The sequence below is a fragment of the Fragaria vesca genome, linkage group LG5, assembly GCF_000184155.1.
Source record: "Fragaria vesca subsp. vesca linkage group LG5, FraVesHawaii_1.0, whole genome shotgun sequence".
Classification (NCBI taxonomy): Eukaryota; Viridiplantae; Streptophyta; class Magnoliopsida; order Rosales; family Rosaceae; genus Fragaria; species Fragaria vesca.
This window is the reverse complement of record NC_020495.1, coordinates 4,233,899-4,257,167: the sequence shown is the minus strand read 5'-3', so window position 1 is coordinate 4,257,167 and position 23,269 is coordinate 4,233,899. Positions and strand designations below refer to the sequence as shown.

Here is a 23,269-nt window from a genome sequence, read left to right as displayed (position 1 = left end):
ATTTCGCTGTGATCTCAAGATTCCCATCCAGTCTGTTGTTTGTTGAAAGTAGCCCAATTTTTCTCTTCGGCCACCTCTTAGAAGCTTCGAGACCAGCTCCTCTCTATCGCAACCTCTTGCCTTCTCTCTCGTAACCTCAAACTCTAGCAAACGCAGGTTTTGCCCTTGACTCAATTACAGAATCTACCAGTGCTGCCATGAGCTGATAACGTCGACAGCTGTAAGTCTTCTGTTGCGTGGCTCCGTGTTCTCTCTCCACGACGAGAGACGATCCTCCAAAAAGAGATGTTCTCTCTTTCATCTCTTTCTCTCTCAGGTTTCTTCTCTCTTCGTCTTTGTCTTTGATTCCTTCTCTCAGTTTATGTTTTTGGCAATAAGCTGATTTTGGGGATTTCTACAGCTGCTGATCCACCCCTCCACTAAATTTATTGCCCTTAATTTTCTATCTGGGTTCTTGAAATTGGTTGTAAATTGTAACAATTGTTGCTTTATTTGGTTGAAGTTTGGATCTTTCTTATCTAGGTCTTTGGTTCTGATTGGAATTGTTGCGTGTGTTATTGAAAGATTGGATTTTTGTTAGTTTGGGGATGTGGTTGTAGTTAAAGGTTTGGGATTTTGGGTTGTTTTTGGGGAGACGTCTGGAATGCTCCGGAGCGTCCGTGTTTCGCGTTTGTTTTCTGACAGAAGTAAAAAGTGAATAAACCGGTTAACCAGTCGATTGCAAGCACGCCATTGCTAGGCGCGTGGTGCGTGGGTATTAGTTTTAATTGTTTTTTCTTTTGATAAGTTTTATTCCTCAGATCTAAGGACTTGGGTAGTGCGAAACACAGTTTCGGTCTGGGTATCTCTCCTCCATTTGTCATCTTTCTTCGTTTTCTGGGTTGGATCCGGTTTTGATAAGTCTTATTCCTTAACAATGGACCAAAACCCAGATAGAACATGTAGCTAGCATTACACACAAAACCTGCATGCTGTGGAAGAGATTATCCAGCTGCCATGTCCCTTATTTGTGTTGATGTAATTGACAAGAATCTCATCCTCATCAGGAGTCCATGGACGTACCTCTCTTCAGCCCATTCTTGTCACAACATGGAGTCATTCCCATCTCTAGATTTTGATTCCAAGCAGACAAAAAAGAAAAAAGAGAGAGAAGGAAATAACAACCACCACCAACACAAAGCACACACCCACCACTACCAAACCCACCAACACGTTATCTTTCTCTCCCTCAGTCCTGCAATTGAAGAGACAAACAATGGAAGATCTGTGGAAACGACCCAATAGCTTCGCCAAAGAAGCAGCCAAGAAATCAGACCATCACCAGTTCGCCGCCAAAATCTCAAGCGATCCCGCGAGTTCGCCGCCGATGCCCTCCAAGATAGCCAACGATATCAAAACGGCCGCTCTTAAGCAAGCCGATCAGATCAAGGAGAGGGAGATAGATCGATCTTCCACATCCAACTTGTCTGCCCTCTCTTGATTGCGGATGAAATACTTACTGAGTTATGCAACTCACGTGCTCAAGGAGACTAACACGGACGAAATACACAACCTAATGGAGGATCGACACGTAACCAAGACAAACGCGGAGCATGGATGCTCCGGAGTATTCCAGAACTCACCTGTTTTTTGGTACTGATTGAGTTTCATTGATCCTGTTTGGAATTGTGGACAGGCCCAGTTGAGAGAGGTGACATTGCAGGAGGAAAATGCTGCCTATGAAAAGGCTATATCGAACTATGAAAGTAAGATACATGAGAAGATTGAGGAAGTGGAGTTACTTAGGAGGAAGTTAGAGGTGAGATTTACAGCCCTAAAACTGTGTATTTATGGGATGCGGTGTATAGTCATGTGAAGTGTTCCGATGATGCTTTGAAACTGTGTATCTGATTGGTGTTGCATTCTTATGTCGAATTGTATTATCATGCTCATAGCCAGACATATTTTTCCAGCAACCCAAAATTTTTCTGATGAATTTCATGAGTTGCCACAATGATTTCGTTCTTTTGATTATGATTGTGGGTTTTTTGTTTTGTTTTGTTTCAGATCGGTATCTTTTGTCTCGGTTTTGATTGTAAGACTCACAGTGAGGCCTAGTGATCGCTGAACAAGATGCTGGGCTCTTTATTGAAACAATGTTACATAGATTATATGTCTCACATGGAGGCATTTAACATTAACATTATACTATTTTTCGTTGCACTGTTTTATTGTTTAAAATACTGTTCAAGCAACTGTTAATACGGAACAGTTTTGGGCCTCAATGGACCTGCTTCGTTCTTCATCTTGCGCCTCATTTTTTCTCTTCAGCCATCTCTTAGAAGCTTCAAAACCGATCTGAAGATTTCGCTGTGATCTCAAGATTCCCATCCAGTCTGTTGTTTGTTGAAAGTAGCCCAATTTTTCTCTTCGGCCACCTCTTAGAAGCTTCGAGACCAGCTCCTCTCTCTCGCAACCGCTTGCCTTCCCTCTCGCAACCTCCTGAAGTCAAACTCTAGCGAACGCTGGTTTTGCCCCTAACTCAATTACAGAATCTACCAGTGCTGCCGTGAGCTGATAACGCCGACAGCTGTAAGTCTTCTGCTACGTGGCTCTGTGTTCTCTCTCCACGACGAGAGACGACCCTCCAAAAAGAGACGTTCTCTCTTTCTCTCTCAGGTTTCTTCTCTCTTCGTCTTTGTCTTTGATTCCTTCTCTCAGTTTACGTTTTTGGCAATAAGCTGATTTTGGGGATTTCTACAGCTGCTGATCCACCCCTTCAGAGTCATTTAATATGGGTACTTATCTTCTTTTTTTTTTTTATGCAGTTCGAAGTATCATGTTTTCCTTATTATGTATATTGAATTTCCTTTTCATGTTTTATTATTATTTTGTAGAGAGCTATAATTCAGTGAGAGGATTACTTGGGGTTGATATAGTTTAGAATCCATGTGGTGTGAGCAGATGAAATAGTTCTGGACATTAAAATATTATTGATTATATAAGGAGGGGGGGGGGGGCGGGGGCTGGGGGGCAGAGCAGTGGATCATAAGGGGTTTTATAGGGTAAATCCATTAGATTAAGAGGATTTAAGTACTAGAAAAGATGGTAATACAAATGCAAAAGAATAAACCTGAACAACATAAAGTTTATATTTTCATTTTGATTTACTACAAAATAAACCAGAGTGCGGTACCAATTCTTACAAGATAGAAACTCTATACATCATCATCGTATGATCTTTGTTTTTATGATAGATATGGATGACAAGTAGAAATTATACCAGAATACTTCCATTTTACTATTTATTACTATTTATTATTACATCGTGTACCTTGAGTAAGCTGCCAGAAACTGAAAGTTGAACTTTTAATGGTCCATTAAGAAGTGCAAGTGTAATAGGTATATTATTTTCCTTCAAAAAGAAAAAAAAGAAAAAAGAATAGGCATATTGCTGGCAACTCAAAATCTGTTTTGAGTTGTTGTTACACAGTGCTACTGGACTTCCCTCATGTTTCTTAGGGATCATATCTGTAAATTCTGCTCATTTGAAATCCAGCTTTTTATGTGTACCATATAGCCATACTGACTTGCTAAATTGAAATCTTGTGTTTTATGTATTCAGTGTTGCCATATTGATTTCAGTTAACCACCATTAGCAGTAATGAGTTCAAAAATTCTGCATTTTATGTTGTTTTGTTTTGAGTTCTGATCTTATTCATACTGATGTATACACATCATTGTTTTTTTTTTTTTTGGCTATTTGATGTTTGTAGCATAAGCTAAACTATATATTCATATACTGCATATTAAATGTCATTGCACGCTTTGCATTATAGATTGATGATCTGCACATATACAATACATTTGCTTACATAAAAGTTTAGAGATTTTGCATATTGGAATATTTAACTATATCTTTCTTCCAAAATGATAGGAAAGCACCAAAACTGGACCAGCAAGTCATCAATGGAAATCATCAGCAAAGAAACTTTTTGAACAACCTCATAACTATGTACAAGCTTATACAGCTTTTATAGCATGTGTTAATGGACAAAATCAACTACTTTTTTGCAAGCTGTCCACTAGCAATTGTAACCAGTCAGCCTTGAATAGCCTATTTCTTAAGCACTCTTGCAGCATCATCTGTATTTGTGGATATCTTGGTTGTCTAAATTTTAGCAGTTATCTTATGATTCATTTGTAATTTTTTTTTTTTTTTTTTTTTTTTTTTTGTCATTTGAAGTTTGGTTCTCTGAAGAAACCCAAAATAAAACTTTCATGTTAAAACACTCTTGCCAAAACCCGCAGCAAAGAGCGGGTGCGATGTCTAGTATATATGATGAGGAATACTACTTTAATCTTAATACTAACAACAATCTTAATTTACTTTATTATGAGAAATGAATCTGTTTTTATTCTGCCTCCGTTCTCCTGGTACCAGATTAAAAGGTTTAGAAACGAAGACTTCTAGCACCAACACCGTTGTGCACGACGTGTTTGGACTCCTTATGGCGACGAAACTGCACAAATTTAGATGTCACCTCAGATGGAATACGTACAGGGCGATAGTCTTTATCAAGCCACACTGCTGTGGCCTTGGCTTCCAAGATAGGCTGTTTAGAAACCATGCCATGATCAGTAGGTAACTCGGCGTCAAGGGCCAGCATAATTAGAGAGTGATAATGACAAACCTCTAGATTTGGCAGCTTGAAAATGAAGTGATCAAAGTAGACGCGAGCGGCTGAGGAGTTGGTCATCCGGACCTTTATGACAAACTTATCTCCACTCTATTTACAAATCATGTAGAAGAAGCAAGACTCAGTTGTCACAATCACCACATTTTACATTCTGTGGTAGCAGAAATGTACTGTTTGCAAAATTGACAGAAAAAAACTCGAGAGATTCAAATGAAATACATACTTTTAGAGGCGCAATGAATTTCAGAGACAATTCTGACAGCGCGAATGCTTCACCGGTTCTGGCAACTGCATCAGCACTCATGCCAACCCTTTCAAGAAGTTCATAAAGACCTGCATAATCAAAATGTTGAAGCAAGAATGTTGATATGTACTCACATCTGGGGTAAAGACATAAAAAGATGTGATCTATTGCTGCTGATCATTTTACAGGCAATGTGTAACACTATACATTTCCCATGAGAACATGATCAACCCTGATACCATGGTTTAGATTTAGCCACCAAATTAAGAAGCATGTTCCAAAAGCTGTGTTGATATATATGAAAAGCCTTTCAAAATACAGAAATGTTAACTGTACGAACGAATATAGAGGTCTCACCGTGCTGGCAATAACTTGCATAGACAGCATTGTTTACGACGCCATACTGATCAAGCTCATAGTCCCGGACTTTAAGCTCAACATCATAAAAACCACTCATTCTGCAAGTTAAGAAAGGATAAAAAGCTTTCATCACATATTTAACTTCATTCACTTGCAGAATGCTAGATCAACAAGTATCCGATGCTATCATCATCACTTCTTAATGTTGCACTCACCAAAATGCAGGAAATGAGATGAAAAGAAAGGTACAACAAAACCCACCAACCACAAATATTATGACTTTAATTAACATGGGTAGCAAGAACATAAACCCAAATAACAGAACTGAATATAACTGAATATTTAACTACGAACTTTATCCATTACATATACATTTCTAGAGGATTTTAAGTAATAGTACCCTATGCCACCTCCGAAATCGCCTGCAAGGGAAGTGCTGCATATCCTGACGATGCGGAGTGACCGGAGACGCGTCCGTGTGGTTGGAAAAGATACTGACTGACGGTGAAGATGAAGCGAGCTAGGAATGACGCATGAAGAGGGAAAGGTAACTGGATTGTAGTCGGGAATTGAAAATGCCTGCAACCTCAACATCTGTGCTGCTGACTGCTGCCGGGCAAAGGTAGAGAGTATGGAGAATATCAGAGAAGGACGTCTTTTTATCAAGAACAGGAGTACACAGGACAGCAGGAACTATGAACACGCCAACTGCTAACGCTACCCAACCTAGCTAGGCTAGCTACATATGAATTATAATTCCAGATGCAACATTAATGATTTGTGTAGCCGAACTCTGGGAACTAGGTACGCCACATGAGAGTGAGAGGGTTCAAATGACCCTACCCACTTTTCAATTCTATCCATCATTGGTTGATAGAATCACTACTTTCATGCTTATATTACAAAATTAGTTTAAAATTTGACCCTCACACTAATTATGTTACATACTACTTCCAGACGATCCAAGAAAATGCCTTACAATATAAGCAATTGTCGTGGATATAATATATTTTTACTCAAACCAGTAAGGGTTTAGGCAATACTAGCTTCTCTAATGCAAAAAGAATGAACAATTATGTGCCCCCAAGTACAAGGGAGAAAAATAAAAGAAGATTAATTACTATTAAATTCTAACCCTCCTAGTTTAGTTTTCTAGCTACGCCAACCTTACAATTAAAAACGTTTTGTCAATTACGTACCATTTCCATTTATCACAGATCTAACATAGGTCTGCCGTCTGCCTAACACCTAACACCTAAGGCCTTATACCTTCCCAGACTATGACTGGCCAGACTGGTCAGTCTAGTCACCATAACTGGATGTTGAGATTTTCTACCGCTTCACATATATATGGCTTTCTAGGTTCACCAATCTGTTACTTCTGTAATAACATGTGCCAAGAAAAACTTGAATTGTACTAGACCCACAGAAGTAGGAGTGATATAGATACTGTAACTTACCTTATAGTTGGCTATGTCCAGCAAAACCAATCCCACTTTCTAGTGGAGAAGAATTGCAGCCGTTACTATCGCGATCCTAATTTCAACTTTGTAAAAACTGGTGTATTTCGAGTGAGATATGAACTTGCAACAGAAACAACATTCATCAAAAATATTGTTTCTGTAACTTAAATCAATGGTGGTGGGTTGTGCAGGGAAGGCAAGTACTCTGAATTGGCAAGGGTGTTGTTGAAGTTTCCAAGAGCGAACTTAAGCATGTAGAGGGTAAGCTCGCTCTCATCCATGACAACATCACCTTCTTCTCCCCATTTTATGCTACTTCTATCTCTTGGTCTCTCTCTCAGTTTCTGTCAAAGCACATCTATGTTTACATCTATCACATCTCAGATAAAGTAGATGATTATCTGTCTTCTCACTCTTCTGTTCAGCCTAACACAGGTTCCTGACTTACCATCAAACAACAAGTGCACACTGGATAGTAACAGTCCCAGAAAATTGAAAAACAAAAAACAAAATTCGAGAAACAATGCGTCTCTTTCCTCTAGTTTATGATATCATGAATTCTTTTACTACAATGATTATCAGTCTCACATACATGACTAATTACTTGTATATTTTAACTTTTAATCCTTGACATTAACAGTATATTCTTCCTCCAATTTTTCTGGTGCCAGTGGAATTTAAGATACCTGTATCCTCTCCGTTCTCCAACTGGAGCTTTGGTAACAATGACTTTCCCACCGACTCCGTATTCAGGATAATCAGTTAGACTCCTCATGGCGAAGAAATTGAACAAATTTCGATCTCACCTCCGGGGGAATACGAACAGGGCGATAGTTTTTATCAAGCCACACTCCTGTGGCCTTTGCCTCCAAGATAGGCTGCACAGAAAAACAATATCACAACTCCCAAGGTTAGTCACCATCAGAGGTCAAGACAAGTACCTCATATGATTGAAAATAACTTCAGGGGTGTGATAAATGACAAACCTCTAGATTTGGCAGCTTGAAAATGAAGTGATCAAAATACAGGCGAGCAGCTGAGGAGTTGGCCACCCTCACCTTAACAACAAACTTGTCTCCACTCTATATAGACATCATGTAAAAGAACAAGATTGAGTTTTCATAATCAGAGTGCACATATTGACATATACAACCATGCTTACTAATGTCGAATAAGGAGAAGGCCAGGTGAGCATTAATAGTGTCATATACACGTTTGCAAACTTGCAGTATTAAAAGAAAATGAAATTAAGACATCAAAGTGAAATATCAAGCCATACTTTTAGAGGCGCAATGAATTTGAGGGACAATTCTGACAATGCTAATGCATCACCAGTACGGGAAACTGCATCAGCGCTCACGCCAACCCTTTCAAGAAGTTCATGACGACCTGATCAAAATGTAAGCACAAACGCTCAGTCTCTTCAAATGGAGTTGAAAAGAACTAGAGATTACAAAAATATGTGATCTTTAAAACTTCCACCTCATTTTGACAGCCATGTATAACACCATTTTTTCAGTTACCATGACAAATTCATCACCCCTTATACCTTTGTGCAGTCATGCTCATATATGACATAGTCCTTAGCTATTCTATGAAATTCATAAAGTCATTACTTTGACGAACTTACATTCAGCCACCAATCAAAGGCAAAAAGCCTATAAGCAAGTATGTTCCACAAACTGTGTCGAAATGAACAACTTTGCAAACTGCAGAAATGTAACTACATAGTTTCGATATAAATGAATGTAGCAGTCTCACCGTGCTGGCAGTAACTTGCAAAGACAGCATTGTTGACAACACCATACTGATCAAGCTCGTAATCGCGGACTTTCAGCTCAACATCATGAAACCCACTCATTCTGCAAGGTTCATAAAGGAGAAAGCATTGTTTACACATTGAAGTTTCTTCACTGACATCCACTACATTGGAAGGTTAAACAAATGACATGCCTAGGTACTCTAGACAATACTGATCGGACAATCAACAAAATTACGACTTGTAACAATATCTGAGTTTCAATGTAGAAGCCAATTCTTAAAAACCCACCAAGAAAAACTATTGACTTTGAGTTTGAAGTCTTAAACCCAAAAAGAACAGAACTGAACAGAGTTTAATGATTGAAGTATAAGAAAAATTGACAAAGTAGTACCCTTTTCCACTTTGGAAATCGAATGCGAGACAAGTTGTGCATTTCCGGACGGTGGGGAGTGATCGGAGACGTGGCCGTGTTGTTTGGAAAGAGACTGACCGGCGGGGGAGACGGAGTGATGTTGGGATGGCACGTGAGGGAGAAACAATCACGTGAGAGGCGTCGGCAATTGAAAATGCCTGCGACCTCAACATCTCTGCCGATGCTGAGCTCTACAGAGAGAGAGAGAGAGAGAGAGAGAGAGAGAGAGAGCATGGAGAATATCAGAGACGGACCGGCGATACAACCCAAGTGTTCAACTTTGGGTTAGATCCGAATCAGTGTCAATCTGTTGGGCCTATACTGTCTCGATCCGGTCTGATTCTTTCAAGAGAATTAGGCCCAATACCGGTTTGTTTTGCTTAATGTTACATATTCATTTTCTTTTGTCATTCTTATTAGGGTAGTGGGTTTAGGAATTAGTTTTCATCAACGTGGAATGCTCCAATTATGTATTCCGGCATGAAAACTCTTGCGGCACAGTGTCTAAACATTTTGGCAACTTCATGAATCGAATTTAGATTAGGAATCTCTTACATGACGCTCAACAATTCAATTACTTAGCATGATTCTATTTAACATTATATAACATCTAACTACACATGATCCTCAGTGCGGCAGTGCCTATGTATGTATGTCATTTCTTGCTTCATCAAGTGGCCATTGCCGCCTAGCTAGTGATCATATGGTGAAGCTAAGTGTCATCATATATATTTACTAACAGCAACATAGTTGAAAAACTAAATAATTAAACATTAGGATGTGCAATCGTGTTACATGTCAACTAATATCTCTATTGTGTCACCACGTTGTAAAAGAAAATTAAGTAGCCAATAGAGCACTGTTTTTTAGTAATGCTTGTTAGAGTACGTGTATCGTGTAAAGAGTTAGAAATTATCTCATTCATGATTACTTCAGCTGCTTATTGTAATTAACGCTCTAGGCTCAATATTCATTGTTTTTATATCTAACAATTTCATCAATCGAGAATTCATATAACCACACCAACTCTATCTTAATAAACAAAGTTACACATGCTCCGCAACTAAAAGAAATGTAATTATAGGGAGTAAAACTAGAACAAGACGAGAGAACATAGGCAGGGGGCAAGATATGGTTTGATTAGTTGCCACCACAACAGTAGGCAATATATATAGGATAGCTAAGTAATGGAGCTTCAGGGCTATTGGCCAAGCTACGTACAGGTCAAGGGTACCATGGCACCCCATTGTGTATTGAACATGTGCAATAAGAGTTCTGATATAATCATAGTGAAAAGTTTTGTAACTTACAAAGTTTGGCCCCCATTTCTTTCCCAATTAAACCATAAACACACCATTTACTGTTAATTTGTACATTCTCGCTCCTACCTTAATCACCTCTTGCCATATACTCTGTCCATAATCAATTCCATAAGGAAAACATCTTTTTTCTCATTCTGGTATGTGCAAATACTTTGTAATGGATAAACTTATTTCTCTGTATATTTAATGAATACCAAACTTCATGTTTCTTGTTTAATTTTAGTTAATTTTTAAATTTCGTATTACTTTATAACTCAGCCTCCTTTATATATAATCCTGACTCCTCCACCTCTGTGTTCAGGCTCTCAGCTTTTTATAGTTGTATGCAAGGGCAGAGCCAATTAAGGCTTGGGAGGGTCCCTTTTTGCATTTCTAAACAATCCAAGCAAACATCATTAGTCACCTTCATTTTAGCTTAATTGTTGTTAATTGACAAAAGTTAATAGAAAAAAACCATAACCTTTCGATTACCAGTGCTTGTCCGGCTGCGCGGCTGCATTAGTGTAGGCCTTCGGCCTCGATGACATTTGTCGACTGCGGCCGGATGGGCTGTGAATCATAGAGCAAACTCAGATGATGGGTTGGGGCTGAGTGGATTTGGCTTTCTATGTTTCAAGCTATGGCGACGGCGGCGCAAGCAGAGGTTTCGAGGAGGATGATGGGGTTTGAATCCGATCTGACTGAATCTTGATGCAAGTTTTGGCTTGAACGCCCGATCTTGGGCGTGGTTTTGTGGTTGAATTCTCTTGGTTCCGCTACAAACTCAGATGCAAAGGATGGGCGTCGAGTCTCAATGCTTGCAGTAGAGGGTGGTTGAAGGGATTTCTTATGGTTTTCTCATGGGCAGGGGTTGCGGTGGAGGGTTTGTTGTGCAGGAGCTCGGTCGAAGACGGTATCTTGGCGTTGGTTGGGATCCGAACGCGGTGGCGACGGCGTGCACTCGGTGGCTGGTCTGGTGGTGGTGTTTGGCTGCTTGAGCTAAAGTTTGGTGTGGGCCAGAAGCTGTTGGCTGAACTGGTTTGGCCTTAGCCCTATTTTTTTGGGCTTGTTCTGGTGCTATTATGGATTGGGCCTGATGTCTATCTTTAGGTCCATTTCATCTTTTCTTTCTAGTTTTTTAAGTCCATTTGTTTGGGCCTTTAGGGTTTTAAATTAGTTTTTTGCTAGTTTATTTTCAATAATTTTCCTATGTAGGTTTCTAGAAATCCTAAGTAGGTTTTGATGCCTGCAGATTATGATGTTTTTTTTATATCTAGATAACGAACACTTCTTGTCGTACCGCAATTGAGCACATTGACGACGAAAGTTTTCATGTAAAATTATCTTTATGTAGAGTTAGATTATAGCTTGCTAGGCTATCAACGATGAGCGACAATGTACAATGTAATGGTACGTGAATCACCTTCGGGGTCTGTATCGGTGTCATTCTAGCTTGCGACTATTAATACAATGGGTTTCAAGCCCGCCTTTGTTTCAAAAAAAAATTGTTGTTAATTGACCCAATTAACAAAATGCATATTTGTTTTAAGGTGTTTTAATATTTACTAGAAAATTATCAACACGTTCTTTCATTTCGTGTTATATTGTATTTAATATATCAAACTTCAAATGATTATTTGTTTATTTTTCATTGTTGATCTATTCCTCATTAGATAAAGGTAGCTTATTGTCGAACAATTCTTTTGAGGGTGCGTCTATTACCACTCCACAAACCGCTTTGTTCACCTCACGTTCTTTTCACACCCCACTTATATATTTTTAATTATAAATCTACTTTGTTCACCTATTTACAATACCTAAAATACCATTTTCCCATTTTTGCTTTGTTCACCTTACAGTCGATCTCTTCTCACCCCGCCTACATAATTTTTAATTTACTTTATTCACCGATTTGCAATACACACAATATCAGCCTCTTCTAATAGTCATTGAACTTCAAAAACGAAATGAAATTGAAGAAAATCATAAGATTAATATCATTTGGGTAAGTGGAATCACAAACTGAACAATAAAAATCACATTAAAATATAAATCTCAATTAAAATCTCAACTAAAGAACAAGAAAAAACTCTCAAACTTAACAACTCGTTGGTATTCATTGATATGAAGATGCACAATGTCTGTAAACTCTACTTGGAAAAAGCTCTGACGCTGATGAAAAAAAAAACAAATCGAATATATATAAGTGAGCAACTAGATATGAAAATTTACATATGAAATCGATATAAGAAATAATGAGTAAAAAGATAGAAGAAATATCAACAAAGAAAAAAAAAAGGAAAAAAAAAAACTGTTCACCTCATCTTCAGTTGAATGCTAGTATCTTCTTCAAACTTCATAGAAAGATCAAATATGATAAATTCTGGGTTAAGGTTCATGAAGTACTTGTTTATCTAAAAAAAAGAATTTGTAATTTATAACAACTTATTGTCCCTTGCTGTAATTTTACATTAAGATATATTAGTCATTCAATAAATCAACAACGTGTGGGGTGAGTAAAATAGTTTGTAGTGTGGTAATAGACGAACCCCTTCTTTTTTATTTGGACCCCTTAACATGTATACCAACAATTATTCCACAATAATATGAACTCCATTCACAAACTTATGTATCTGGAATGAGAGAGAGGACGAGTGATTCTCATTCATTTGTTTCCTTATATCTGGAATGAGAAATGGAAGTAGGATGGAATGGGAAACATAACTAAGTCAAGTACAAAAATATCCTCCACACCGTTTACAAAGTTGGTTTATAAGTTGTAGGGTTTTGCTACCGGTAATTTTGGATTTTCATTAAGTTATAAGATTAATTTTAGAAAAACAGTTCATTCATGAGTGAATCAGAATGAATCCTCCACCTCTGGAATGGAAGAGGAGGTTCAGCTATGGGACCCACACATGTTTGATTCCTCTCTATGTAAGCAAAAGTAAACACCATTTCAACCCATTCTCCCAATCGGATGATTCCTGTTCACCAAAATAAACGCGCCCCTAGATTACTAAACTCTTTTACACGACGATTTGTTCGGGCAGCCTAAAACGCCTTGTCGTTGTTTCCCAAAAGGAATCAAAATGCAAAATACAGTTGGGTGAAGGATAATGTAGAAATATTTGACGTCTTTCTTTCTTTCTTTCTTACCATAAATGGGAGACAGTCGTTTCCACAGTCGTTTCCATTCTTAGAACAGCCACCAAGCTCCAGGCCTCCAGCTTGGGGTTCCTCACGTTAGGTAAGCAAAAGAGGAAACAAAACCCATCAATTTTAGTTCAAAATTGTTGGATCAAGTTCTCTGATCCATTTTTGTATCTTTATTTTTCAAGCTGTCATATACATATATATATATATATATATATATAGGTCCTGTGAATTTTTCTGGGTTTTCTTCACTTAAGTTAGATCTGGTTGCTAGGGTCTTTGGCTGAAATTAAAATGACCCCAGTTTTTAAAATCTATGTATATATTCCGCTTTGTTGATCAGTGGTTGGTTTGATTTTTGACGGAACAATAAGGATCGGAGCAGATAGATACGATGAAGCCGGCGAGCAAGAAGATAAAGATCGAAAAGATTGACAACTTGCCGGCGAGGCAAGTGACGTATTCGAAGAGGAGAAGAGGGCTTCTGAAGAAAGCTAGCGAGCTTTCAATTCTCTGTGATTGTGAGTTTTCTGTCATCATCTTTTCTGCTACTGGCAAGCTCTGTGAGTCCTCCAGCTCCAGGTACTTCTCCACCACCTTCCATACACACACACATTTATACACATGTGTATACATATAAATACACTACATGTAGTCATGTATATACACACATGAGTGAGGTGTAAATATATAAGGAGGAAAATATATACCTGTGGCAAATTTCATGGTTTCACCGTTTGAGGTAGTAGTAGAGTACGAATAGATCGATTGGTGCCACGAGCATATTATATGTAATTGATAGTGTTTTTGTATGTCCACAATTAAACTCGTGGTATTCCCTAGAGTGTGGAGAGGATTGATGATATATATGAATCAGTAGTATATATGATTGATCGATAAATAACCTGGTTAAATAACCCGGTTGATCATTGTATGTAGTTCAAATTTATTGCTCCAACCTTTCGACACAGATCATATATATGATTATATTTTTAAGAATCATAGGGTCAAGACGTCCCTCATTAGATAATCCTATGCTTTATGTGAGACTGTTAATTAAAATCATATATACATTTAGACATAATTAAGTTTGGGATATGAAATTCACACTCTCAAAATTGTAATCCACACTCTTACTTTCTATTTTTAGTAATCATTTACATAAGAAGACAAAAATTAAGTCACTATGGACAAAATTTTAGTTACCACAAATGGAAAGTGGGAGTGTGGATTACAATCTCACTTTCTATTTTTAGTCATCATTTACATAAGAAGACAAAAATTAAGTCACTAAGGACAAAATTTTAGTTACCACAAATGGAAAGTGAGAGTGTGGATTACAATCTCACTTTCTATTTTTAGTCATCATTTACATAAGAAGACAAAACTTAAGTTTTAGTTGCCACAAATGGAAAGTGGGAGTGTGGATTACAATTTTAGGAGTGTGGATTTCACTTCCCTTAAGTTTACTCGGTATATATTTTCGAAATTGATCAATTGGTATCTAACAGTAAATGCCGACGGTCACATAAATAATTAATAATACAATAGTATGTATTAAAGTCGTTCTCTTTGTACTCAGTGAGAGCACATTTTGAACATTGTCTCCCTGATCTCGAACGAGACCACACCTAAAGCACATTGTCCCTAAATGTACAGGGACATAAATAGCAATTACCATAGTAGACATTATGTTATATGATTTGAGGTTTTCTTACTAGGCAAGTACATGATTTGATGATCAGTTGGATCACATCATAGAAGCTTGAAGCCTTTCAGCTGTCATGCAATGATCAGTGGTGGAGCTAGCTAGCCTGACTATGCACGCATGCATATAAACATACTTGTACTTGTACACTAATTTTTTCCATGCATTGATTGAGTTAACTTGCACTAATAAAACAAACTTTCGGAAAATGTGTCATGAAATTAAAAGAAAAAAGTTCATAACATCTACAAGCATGGATGAGGGGAAGATCTAAAAAAGAGGGAGGATGAGAATGTGTTGTAGTAATGTAAATATGGAATAAGATTTAATTAAGCTTCTGCTTTTCTTTCATTTAAACGTACATATTATTTAATATTGTAATGGAAGTTCATAAAAGAGTAATGTTATAATAAAAAGGAATAAGCAAGATGCTAATATATTCATCTGTTTGATGATTGGGAATTGGGGATCACTTTATGTCAACTAAAAGTAAAAAGTCTAAAACAAAATTATGGTCGTTTTCTTCATCCCAGAAACTGTGTCAGTGTATGAATCACTTTCAGATTTGATCCCTTTATATAAAGGTGCTGTTCACTTTTTCTGATTCCGGATTCGAGCAAAAGATTTAGGATTTTAGGTAGCAATATATATATTGCTGACAAGGACTTGCAATATAAAATGTCATTCTTTTTTTCTCTCAAAAAAAGAAAGAAAGAAAGAAAGATTTAGGATTTTAGGTAGCAATATATATATTGCTGACAAGGACTTGCAATATAAAATGTCATTGTTTGCTGCATGTACGTGGTTGCTATGATGAGTAATTATTCCATGTACCGGGAACACCACGTGGTACTGTCATGTGGTGTACCCGGCCAATCATATAATTCATATTCATGTGGGGATGAGTGGAAAAAAAAAGTAAAAGTAATTAAATACACCAATAAAAAATAAGGATAAAATACTTGGACCAATGAGATTAAAAGGAAACATAAAACATGTAGTGTTCCAAGTATAAATACTAATTTCCCTCTATGGAGATAATAGGTTTTGCTTCGTAACACCCTTCTTTTGGTGATTTACTGATTTATGTTCAAAATTAGAGGGCTTGGTTCCGCCTTTCTCTGCCAACTATGCTAGAAATCAGAGACGGAACTAGAATTGAAAATTCACCGAGGCTGTAACTTGAAGTCATAAAATGTGAAGATTTGCTACTAAAATTTAAGCTGAAGTGGAGTCCTTTCTTAATTGATGACCAAGATAGATAAAACTACAACTGGGAAATGGGGATAGAGCCTAATACTAGAGAAAGGGAGGAGCTTTATTTACTTTACAGAAGCTAAATCCTATATGAATACTTGCACTTGAAATGTTTTCTCCAGAAAAATGAGCCCAGCCCACCTTTAGAAATATCCTTTAGAAATATTTCAATTGTAGAAAATGATGTTTTAGCTAGTTATTATTATTTTTTTTGGGTTGCACTCTTTTGCCATATCTATGTGGATTTGGTTGAGTTGATAATTGGACATTTTTTGGGCTATCACATATGGCTTATCCTGTTTGGTTGATATTAATGAAGTAACATTAATTATCAAAATAAACCTCGGACCAAGCTGTGTCATGAGAATTGCCCAATTAACGCTTGAAGTTGGATATTAGTGAGTGTGGATGACTATGTGACACACACAATCATGATTACATCGTCAGTAATTGACCAATAGATTCATTGTCAGTCACCCTTTGATGTAAATCTAACGGTGAGGAGAATCATTTTTAAATAGAGTTGTTTTGTTTTCAACCGTTGGATGTAAATCTAACGGTGATTGACCATGAATCTCTTGGTCATTAACTGACCATGTGAACACTATTGATGTAACACATTAGTGAGAAGAATAGTTACCTTGAGGAGATTAAAATCTCATTTTACAATTACGCAAGGTATGAGCAGATTCCAAAGTCAATCTGGCCATTTTTACATGAGTTTGGGAATGGACGAGAGCAGTAAATATTGACCGGGCAAGAAACCACCTGAGCGGGCAATATAACCTCTTGCTTGCCTGAAGTACATAAAGAGATGAGGGCAAATATACGGTTAACAGCAAGTTAGCAAGTGGCCAACAATAAAGGGAACGGGGATTGGCCCATATATGTGTACTTTGCATGCATAATTAACCAAAGTAGCTAACCAATTAAACTTTCCTACTTTTTAGTAGTTGCTACTCTTTTTTGGATTGATGTCAATAGTTTATAGTCAGAAGTCAATTAAAATGTACGTGAGACCTTCTTAGGATGACTGGTTGTCTGGTTACTATAATCAGAAGTCGATTAAAATATACTTGACCTTCTGGTTGCAGTTTATATATACATATATCCACATATATATTAATGGAAGATTTTGCTCCTCAAGATTGCAGGTAGTTTACTTAATTTTAATCTAAGCGCGCTGGTTCTTGTTCGCTATTATTGGTAGTTTTCTTATGGGATATGAAATCCACATTCCTCAAATTGTAATTCTCACTTTCTATTTTTAGTCATCATTTTTATAAGAAGACAAAAGTTATGTCACTAAAAACAAAATCTAAGTTACTAAAAATAGAAAGTGGAAATGTAGATTACAATTTGGGAAGTGTGGATTTCACTTCTTTTTTTATTTACTGATATGTAAAAAATTACAGAATATCAGTATCAGCCGATTATCATGATTGTTAACGATAAAATGAACTGTGAAGATTTTGTAGCTGTCGGAGGACATTCTTACTCACTGAGTGGTTAATTTTGTTCTGTCCAGTACGAAGGATATCATCGCGAGGTATCAATCGCACACGGACAAGGTGGAAAACTTTGACCAGTCAACTCGTGAACTCCAGGTGATTATTAGTTTATCAATACAGTTGAATTCTGGGAAACGGAAATCTGGGTTGATACATACAGATACAGTAGGGCTTTGGAGTTGCAAAATGTTCTTTTTAAGCAAAAATGATATTGCTTCCTTTTTTTCTTTTTTTGTGTGTGCCATATTTCATTTTGCAGATTATATTAGCGATCAAAATGACGTTTGTGTTTCTCATGTTAGCTTCATTGCATCAACTTGAATAAGGAACTTGCGGACAAGAGCCGCGTGCTAAGGTTTAATTTATTAGTTAACGTTTAATGATTTCAAGATGTGGATGTCAATACTTACATACGCTGCTATAGATCAAACATTTGGACTGTACGCCTTTTGCATTGTCACAACAGGCAGATGAATGGAGAGGATCTTGAAGGGCTGAACATAGATGAGTTGCAGAGATTGGAGAAAGATATTGAAGGAAGTCTTGCCCGTGTGCTTCAAACTAAGGTTTGTGTTAATTATAGTACATATGAATTCATTTACCAATAGCATAGGTCTAATCATTGTAATTTGGTTTTTAATAATAAGTTTCCATGTTTCAGGATGAAAAGTTTTTCAGTGAAATTCTAGCACTTGAGGCAAAGGTTAGAAATTGAAGTTTGAATAGTATGGCCGAAACTAAATCTGTGTGATATCATTTTTATTTATCAGTTATTTTGCCTGATGTATATAATTGCAGGGAACTGAATTGGAACAAGAGAATAACCAATTGAGGCGGGAGGTAACTGATAATTACTTAATATATATGGTTCTTTTTACTTATATTATTACCGAGGGTCATTTCCTTGATCAAAAAACTGAGTGAATACGGAGTTCTTCACTAATTACGTACAGGTAGCGATGTTGTCCGATGGAAATGGTGTCATCTTGTCAGATATCTCGCCTGCTGAAGGAGGTTCCGTATCAGAGTCCGACACTGATGCTTACAGCTGCTTTTCTACTGGTTCTTCTGTAGATGATGACTCTGGCGCTGACACTTTATCTCTCAAACTTGGGTGAGGGAGCTTGCCCGGCCCTTGTCGCTTTCATCACAGAGAAGTCATGCATGTATATTTTTCAATACCGGAATGAAACTTGTTCATCATTTTGCACTCTTCTAAATTTCAGGCTTCCGTAAAGTGGCTAAAACTGGGGAGATTCAGAAGGTGAATGTATATATAGTATGGTTTAGATATTTGTAATAAAAGTACTTAGAGATGCCATGCAGGTTATTGTATATATGTATGTATTCGATCATTTTGTGTGTAGATGGGAAGACATGGCTAGTAGTGTGAGTATCTTGCCAATGCATTTAATTGGATGGATAAGATGTAGCATCCAATATGGAACCATTAGAACTAAATGATTGTAAACCTTTTCTCAAAGGTTATTGTATGAAAAGGAAAAACTGCTAAAAATCAAGGTCATGATAAAAACTTGAAGAACAACCATGGAAAATGGTAGAGAGAAAACAAACTGAGCTACTGGGATTGATAACAAGGTCATGATAATTGTATAAAAGTTGGTTTTCAGCTTACTATTCTAAAAAGAGATTTTTCTCTATTTACAGTACTTGGCTGTTATAAATCTGGACCACAATTGGGTTTATCTGTTGTTTAAATGGGCCTTCATCATCTTAACATTTTCATCATCTTAACAAAAACTATATTTGCTTACGCAGCCAACTAAGCATGAGGGTTACTGAAATAGACAAGTGTTTTTCAGGTAACCTATAATCAGCGAGCGCTTACCGGAAGTTCTTGAGGGGGTTTTTAGAATTGGACCCAACTCGGAGATTCTCCATATCTGAACCTTTCCTTTACCTCGAGTACCAGTGCAAGAATCTCTTATGTGCGAGTCTTATCTACTCAATAATTATCTAGATACGAGAGACTAGCAATGTGTGCTAATTTATGATTACTACTGTTTGCTTCACGGTTATATTTCCGTAGAACTTCCCATAATGAGAAATTCACAAAGCCGGACACGTTAAGGGGGAGAAGAAATCGGGATTTTCCATCTTGTTATCTTGCTTTGGAATTTTGAGATTTGGTGGGAATTCTGGATACTAGCTAATGACCTTCTCCCAAACTCGACTAGATGGAGCGGCTGAACGGTTAGCTGAACCTGCCCATTACCTATTGTTGGTTCGAAGATAGACACTGTCCCCCTCCCCCGTATAGTTCAAGAAGCAAAACTCATGATGTAAGAGGCACGTACCCACAGTATGATCACAAAAGTCTAATTTAGATAGTTCACGAAGGTTTTTCTTTAATTTTCTGTGACCAATGAGGGACCTTAATTATAAGGGCATAATCACACAACAGGTCCCGGCCTGTTTCATTTCAAATGAAGCTGTCTTCATAGTCTATCTAGATACATATATATGTATAATACCAGGGTCCCTCTAACCCTTATTTCCTTATTAAGGATGCAATGTACCTGTTCCTAGCTAGCTTTATCAACCTTTCGGTATGGATGTCGATTATACACAAGATATGTACAAGACCAAAATCACTAAATAGTTGAATTCAACTTGATTGATTATATACCGATGCGATGAAGAATTGGGCTGATAATCATACATATATACTGATATAAACACTGATAGTCTTCAAGCTTCTCTTATATTAGTACTGTGATATTGATCATAATGCATGTATAGGTACGTAGTATGGAACAAGCTAGATTCGTCTTGCACCTACAAATATATATACTAAGCACGAAAGAGGAAATTTTTATTGTGGTACGAAGAGAGACGACACTGTATGTTGTGCTAGCTTTAATAACGTTATGGCATATGAACTGAAAGTTGAACTCAAAGAGGCCATTGTGTTGATTGGCTGAAAGGAAGTCCTCCTCCATATCCTTGCTCTGATCTTACCATATTCTCTTGTACCTCATATGCATTTGTCCCCTGCAATATTAATCCCCGTTATATTCACATTTCTTGTACTGCTCGATCTCTACCCTTTTATCAGATTCAGCGCATAGTATATATCCCCCTTTGATTCAATTTAATCGAAAGAACAACATAAAGATCATGAAAAATTTAGATATATGCACCTGCATTGTGTCAACGGGATCTGCATGACCTGGTGAATTGAAATCATAGTACGCGCTTGCTGCAGATAGCTTCATAGAGAGAAACTTGGAAACACCAGAACAAAATCCGCAGCTTAATTAGTACGTACTAATAACTTGTGTATATGAGAAGTTAATCATAATTTGGTTTAATAATAATAAAGCAATTGGTACCTCAATTTGATTCTGCAGTGACTGAACGTAACTGATAACCACATCAAGCATCACCGCCATTCCCATTGTCTGCAAATAAATAAAATTTATAAACCCCATACAGACAATCACTTCTTAAAATGAAGGTCATATGTTTTACCTTATAGCACCCTGGAACAAGATTTTGCAGGCATCTCAGTCTATCATTTATTTTTTCTCTTCTTACCTATATTTACCATCAAGTTGAGCATCAGTCTTATGTAGTAATATGGAGAATTATATATATGGATTTCTTTAATTTAGAGGATTGCTGCAAACTTTGGCCTTGAAAATAAGATGAGAAGAACCACTGCTTGCATGTAAAGCAGAGAATAATTAACAGGTCTACAAGAAATTTAATCTATGTAAATACGTACCCTTTCTGCCAAACTGTGGCTATCAGTTGCTTGGCCTCGCTTAGCTCTCACATGAATGACCTCCTTTGGTTTGCCCATATCTTTGTCAGTATTGGTTCTCTTTCTCTTTCTTCCTCCCAATGGCTGCCAATTAAACAGTTTCAAGCGATGAACATAGATGCCAACATCATAAGAACACCAATTAAGATATCAGAAAAAAACAATCTCAAAATCCATGAAATATTCTACAACCAATTAAATCAGTTTCCAAGTTTACCTTTTCCCTTTCGCCTTGTTCTCCAAACTCTGTAGCTGTTGATTGATCAATTAGGACATGATGATGATCGTATTGATCACGAGAAGTAGAGAATCTCTGAATATCAGGACCATGATCAGTGCTGAAGTTCATAGCTGCAGGGACTTGAGGTTGTTGCTGATCATGATGATGATGACGAGTCAAGCTGTGAGTGGAGAGAGCCATGATTTCATGATGATGATTGGCGCCGAGACTCTCCAACTCACACAGACTGTCTATCAGTTCCATGTTAATCAAATTGATTGAGCTGCTCGCTTGGAGAAGGAGTAGTAATGTGCGTGGGATGTCTAGAAACAAATATGTATGAGCTGAGGTTTTGCATGCCCCTGCTAAATTTAAGTACATGAGCATATTGTACACATTCTAATTTCAGTTATAAGTTGACTACGTATCCCAATTATTACTAATTTTTTATATATCAGCTGTGAGTGGTACCATGCACCAAACGCGTTTTAGATTAAGCATAAAAATGATCATATTTCTGATTCACATGTTAATCTCTGTTGTAAGAGAATATAACGATCAATAATTGTCTACTCATTCATTGATAAAAATTTCATATATAATCAAAACGATTTCATTAATCTCAAGCTAGAGGTTACATTGCATATCAGTTGAAAATGAATGAGAAATTTATATATTGTAATGTGAGGTTTTACATTTCTGATAAATAAACTGAATCTTATCATAGTAAATTTTCGATGTTAATATTTAAATTTGAGATGATATATATGTGTTGGTTTTTTTTTTCCTCTAGCTCATTGGGTAATTCTTTTTATGGATAATGATGGGCTTACTACAAATCACATACATAGGCTCAAGACTTCAACCCCTCTCAATCAAATTAAGCTTGTAAAACCAAATATAAAAGAATGGCTGCAATTGGAGTGCTCATAATCTCCGGATTCCAAACAATGTTGACTATAAACTTTCCAAAACTGGAGTTGTGATCTCTATTGTTTTGTCTGTAACATAACTTTGGTCGAAAAAATTGAACCTTGAAAACCCATACCGACCCATTGACAACTGTTTCAAAAACCCTAGATTGCTAGCTATTAGTCTCCATCCCCCTCAAAAAAGCCCCAAATGAAAATGTCTTTGCTTGGATTTTTGCGTACTGCTAATGAGTCCATCTTCACCATAATGAGGGTTGGCTTTTGATTCTTCTTCAGAACGTACTCGATCGATATCATCCACATCAACTTTTACAAACTTTGTAACCTAGTGTAGCTAAGCTACCAGATTTTGAATTTAGATGCATTCTATATATACCAAACCAAAAGCATACCTCTAATAGTTGGAACCATAGGGTAGTTAGGGTTTACTCATTTAGCGATGATGTTACTATTTAAGTTTAAGATGAGCTAGAC

General features: G+C 37.0%; 4 protein-coding genes and 1 non-coding gene across 5 annotated transcripts; 2 read left to right on the top strand and 3 right to left on the bottom strand.

The window, feature by feature from the left end:
• Positions 1-1,032: 1,032 nt before the first annotated feature.
• On the top strand, positions 1,033-4,189 carry LOC101311280. Its single transcript, XR_184621.1, has 4 exons — positions 1,033-1,798; positions 2,047-2,658; positions 2,743-2,777; positions 3,917-4,189. It is a non-coding gene; the product is annotated as an uncharacterized LOC101311280 (transcript).
• A 220-nt stretch (positions 4,190-4,409) lies between these two features.
• Positions 4,410-6,233, bottom strand: LOC101310993. Its single transcript, XM_004299010.1, has 4 exons — positions 5,684-6,233; positions 5,281-5,381; positions 4,903-5,012; positions 4,410-4,769 (listed from the first exon to the last, which is right to left on the bottom strand). The coding sequence occupies exons 1-4, from the start codon at positions 5,875-5,877 to the stop codon at positions 4,434-4,436; spliced, it is 741 nt and encodes a 246-aa protein (XP_004299058.1). The 5' UTR covers positions 5,878-6,233; the 3' UTR covers positions 4,410-4,433.
• Positions 6,234-7,375: 1,142 nt separating this feature from the next.
• LOC101310701 lies at positions 7,376-9,131 on the bottom strand. The gene is made up of 5 exons (XM_004299009.1): positions 8,900-9,131; positions 8,508-8,608; positions 8,026-8,135; positions 7,733-7,828; positions 7,376-7,624 (listed from the first exon to the last, which is right to left on the bottom strand). Exons 1-5 carry the CDS (start codon positions 9,091-9,093, stop codon positions 7,505-7,507), a joined length of 621 nt encoding a protein of 206 aa, XP_004299057.1. The 5' UTR covers positions 9,094-9,131; the 3' UTR covers positions 7,376-7,504.
• Positions 9,132-13,761: 4,630 nt separating this feature from the next.
• LOC101310414 (MADS-box protein SVP-like) lies at positions 13,762-19,397 on the top strand. Its single transcript, XM_004299008.1, has 9 exons — positions 13,762-13,959; positions 17,437-17,496; positions 17,871-17,949; positions 18,156-18,208; positions 18,320-18,419; positions 18,515-18,556; positions 18,652-18,693; positions 18,807-18,967; positions 19,080-19,397. The coding sequence occupies exons 1-9, from the start codon at positions 13,772-13,774 to the stop codon at positions 19,087-19,089; spliced, it is 735 nt and encodes a 244-aa protein (XP_004299056.1). The 5' UTR covers positions 13,762-13,771; the 3' UTR covers positions 19,090-19,397.
• A 987-nt stretch (positions 19,398-20,384) lies between these two features.
• LOC101310123 (transcription factor bHLH75-like) lies at positions 20,385-22,172 on the bottom strand. Its single transcript, XM_004299007.1, has 6 exons — positions 21,861-22,172; positions 21,605-21,727; positions 21,349-21,414; positions 21,210-21,278; positions 21,018-21,101; positions 20,385-20,868 (listed from the first exon to the last, which is right to left on the bottom strand). The coding sequence occupies exons 1-6, from the start codon at positions 22,125-22,127 to the stop codon at positions 20,770-20,772; spliced, it is 708 nt and encodes a 235-aa protein (XP_004299055.1). The 5' UTR covers positions 22,128-22,172; the 3' UTR covers positions 20,385-20,769.
• Between the last annotated feature and the right edge of the window lie 1,097 nt (positions 22,173-23,269).

Coding starts and splice junctions, on each gene's coding strand:
- LOC101310414 (XM_004299008.1), top strand. CDS start 13,772: ATGAAGCCGGCGAGCAAGAAGATAAAGATCGAAAAGATTGACAACTTG. Junction 17,950..18,155: donor AGTCAACTCGTGAACTCCAG/GTGATTATTAGT, acceptor TTCTCATGTTAG/CTTCATTGCATCAACTTGAA. Junction 18,420..18,514: donor CCCGTGTGCTTCAAACTAAG/GTTTGTGTTAAT, acceptor TCCATGTTTCAG/GATGAAAAGTTTTTCAGTGA.
- LOC101310701 (XM_004299009.1), bottom strand. CDS start 9,093: ATGTTGAGGTCGCAGGCATTTTCAATTGCCGACGCCTCTCACGTGATT. Junction 8,136..8,507: donor TGCAAGTTACTGCCAGCACG/GTGAGACTGCTA, acceptor CATTTTGATCAG/GTCGTCATGAACTTCTTGAA. Junction 7,829..8,025: donor AATTCATTGCGCCTCTAAAA/GTATGGCTTGAT, acceptor ATGTCTATATAG/AGTGGAGACAAGTTTGTTGT.
- LOC101310123 (XM_004299007.1), bottom strand. CDS start 22,127: ATGGAACTGATAGACAGTCTGTGTGAGTTGGAGAGTCTCGGCGCCAAT. Junction 21,102..21,209: donor CACTGCAGAATCAAATTGAG/GTACCAATTGCT, acceptor GGTGTTTCCAAG/TTTCTCTCTATGAAGCTATC. Junction 20,869..21,017: donor ATCCCGTTGACACAATGCAG/GTGCATATATCT, acceptor TTAATATTGCAG/GGGACAAATGCATATGAGGT.
- LOC101310993 (XM_004299010.1), bottom strand. CDS start 5,877: ATGTTGAGGTTGCAGGCATTTTCAATTCCCGACTACAATCCAGTTACC. Junction 5,013..5,280: donor TGCAAGTTATTGCCAGCACG/GTGAGACCTCTA, acceptor TTGATTATGCAG/GTCTTTATGAACTTCTTGAA. Junction 4,770..4,902: donor AATTCATTGCGCCTCTAAAA/GTATGTATTTCA, acceptor ATTTGTAAATAG/AGTGGAGATAAGTTTGTCAT.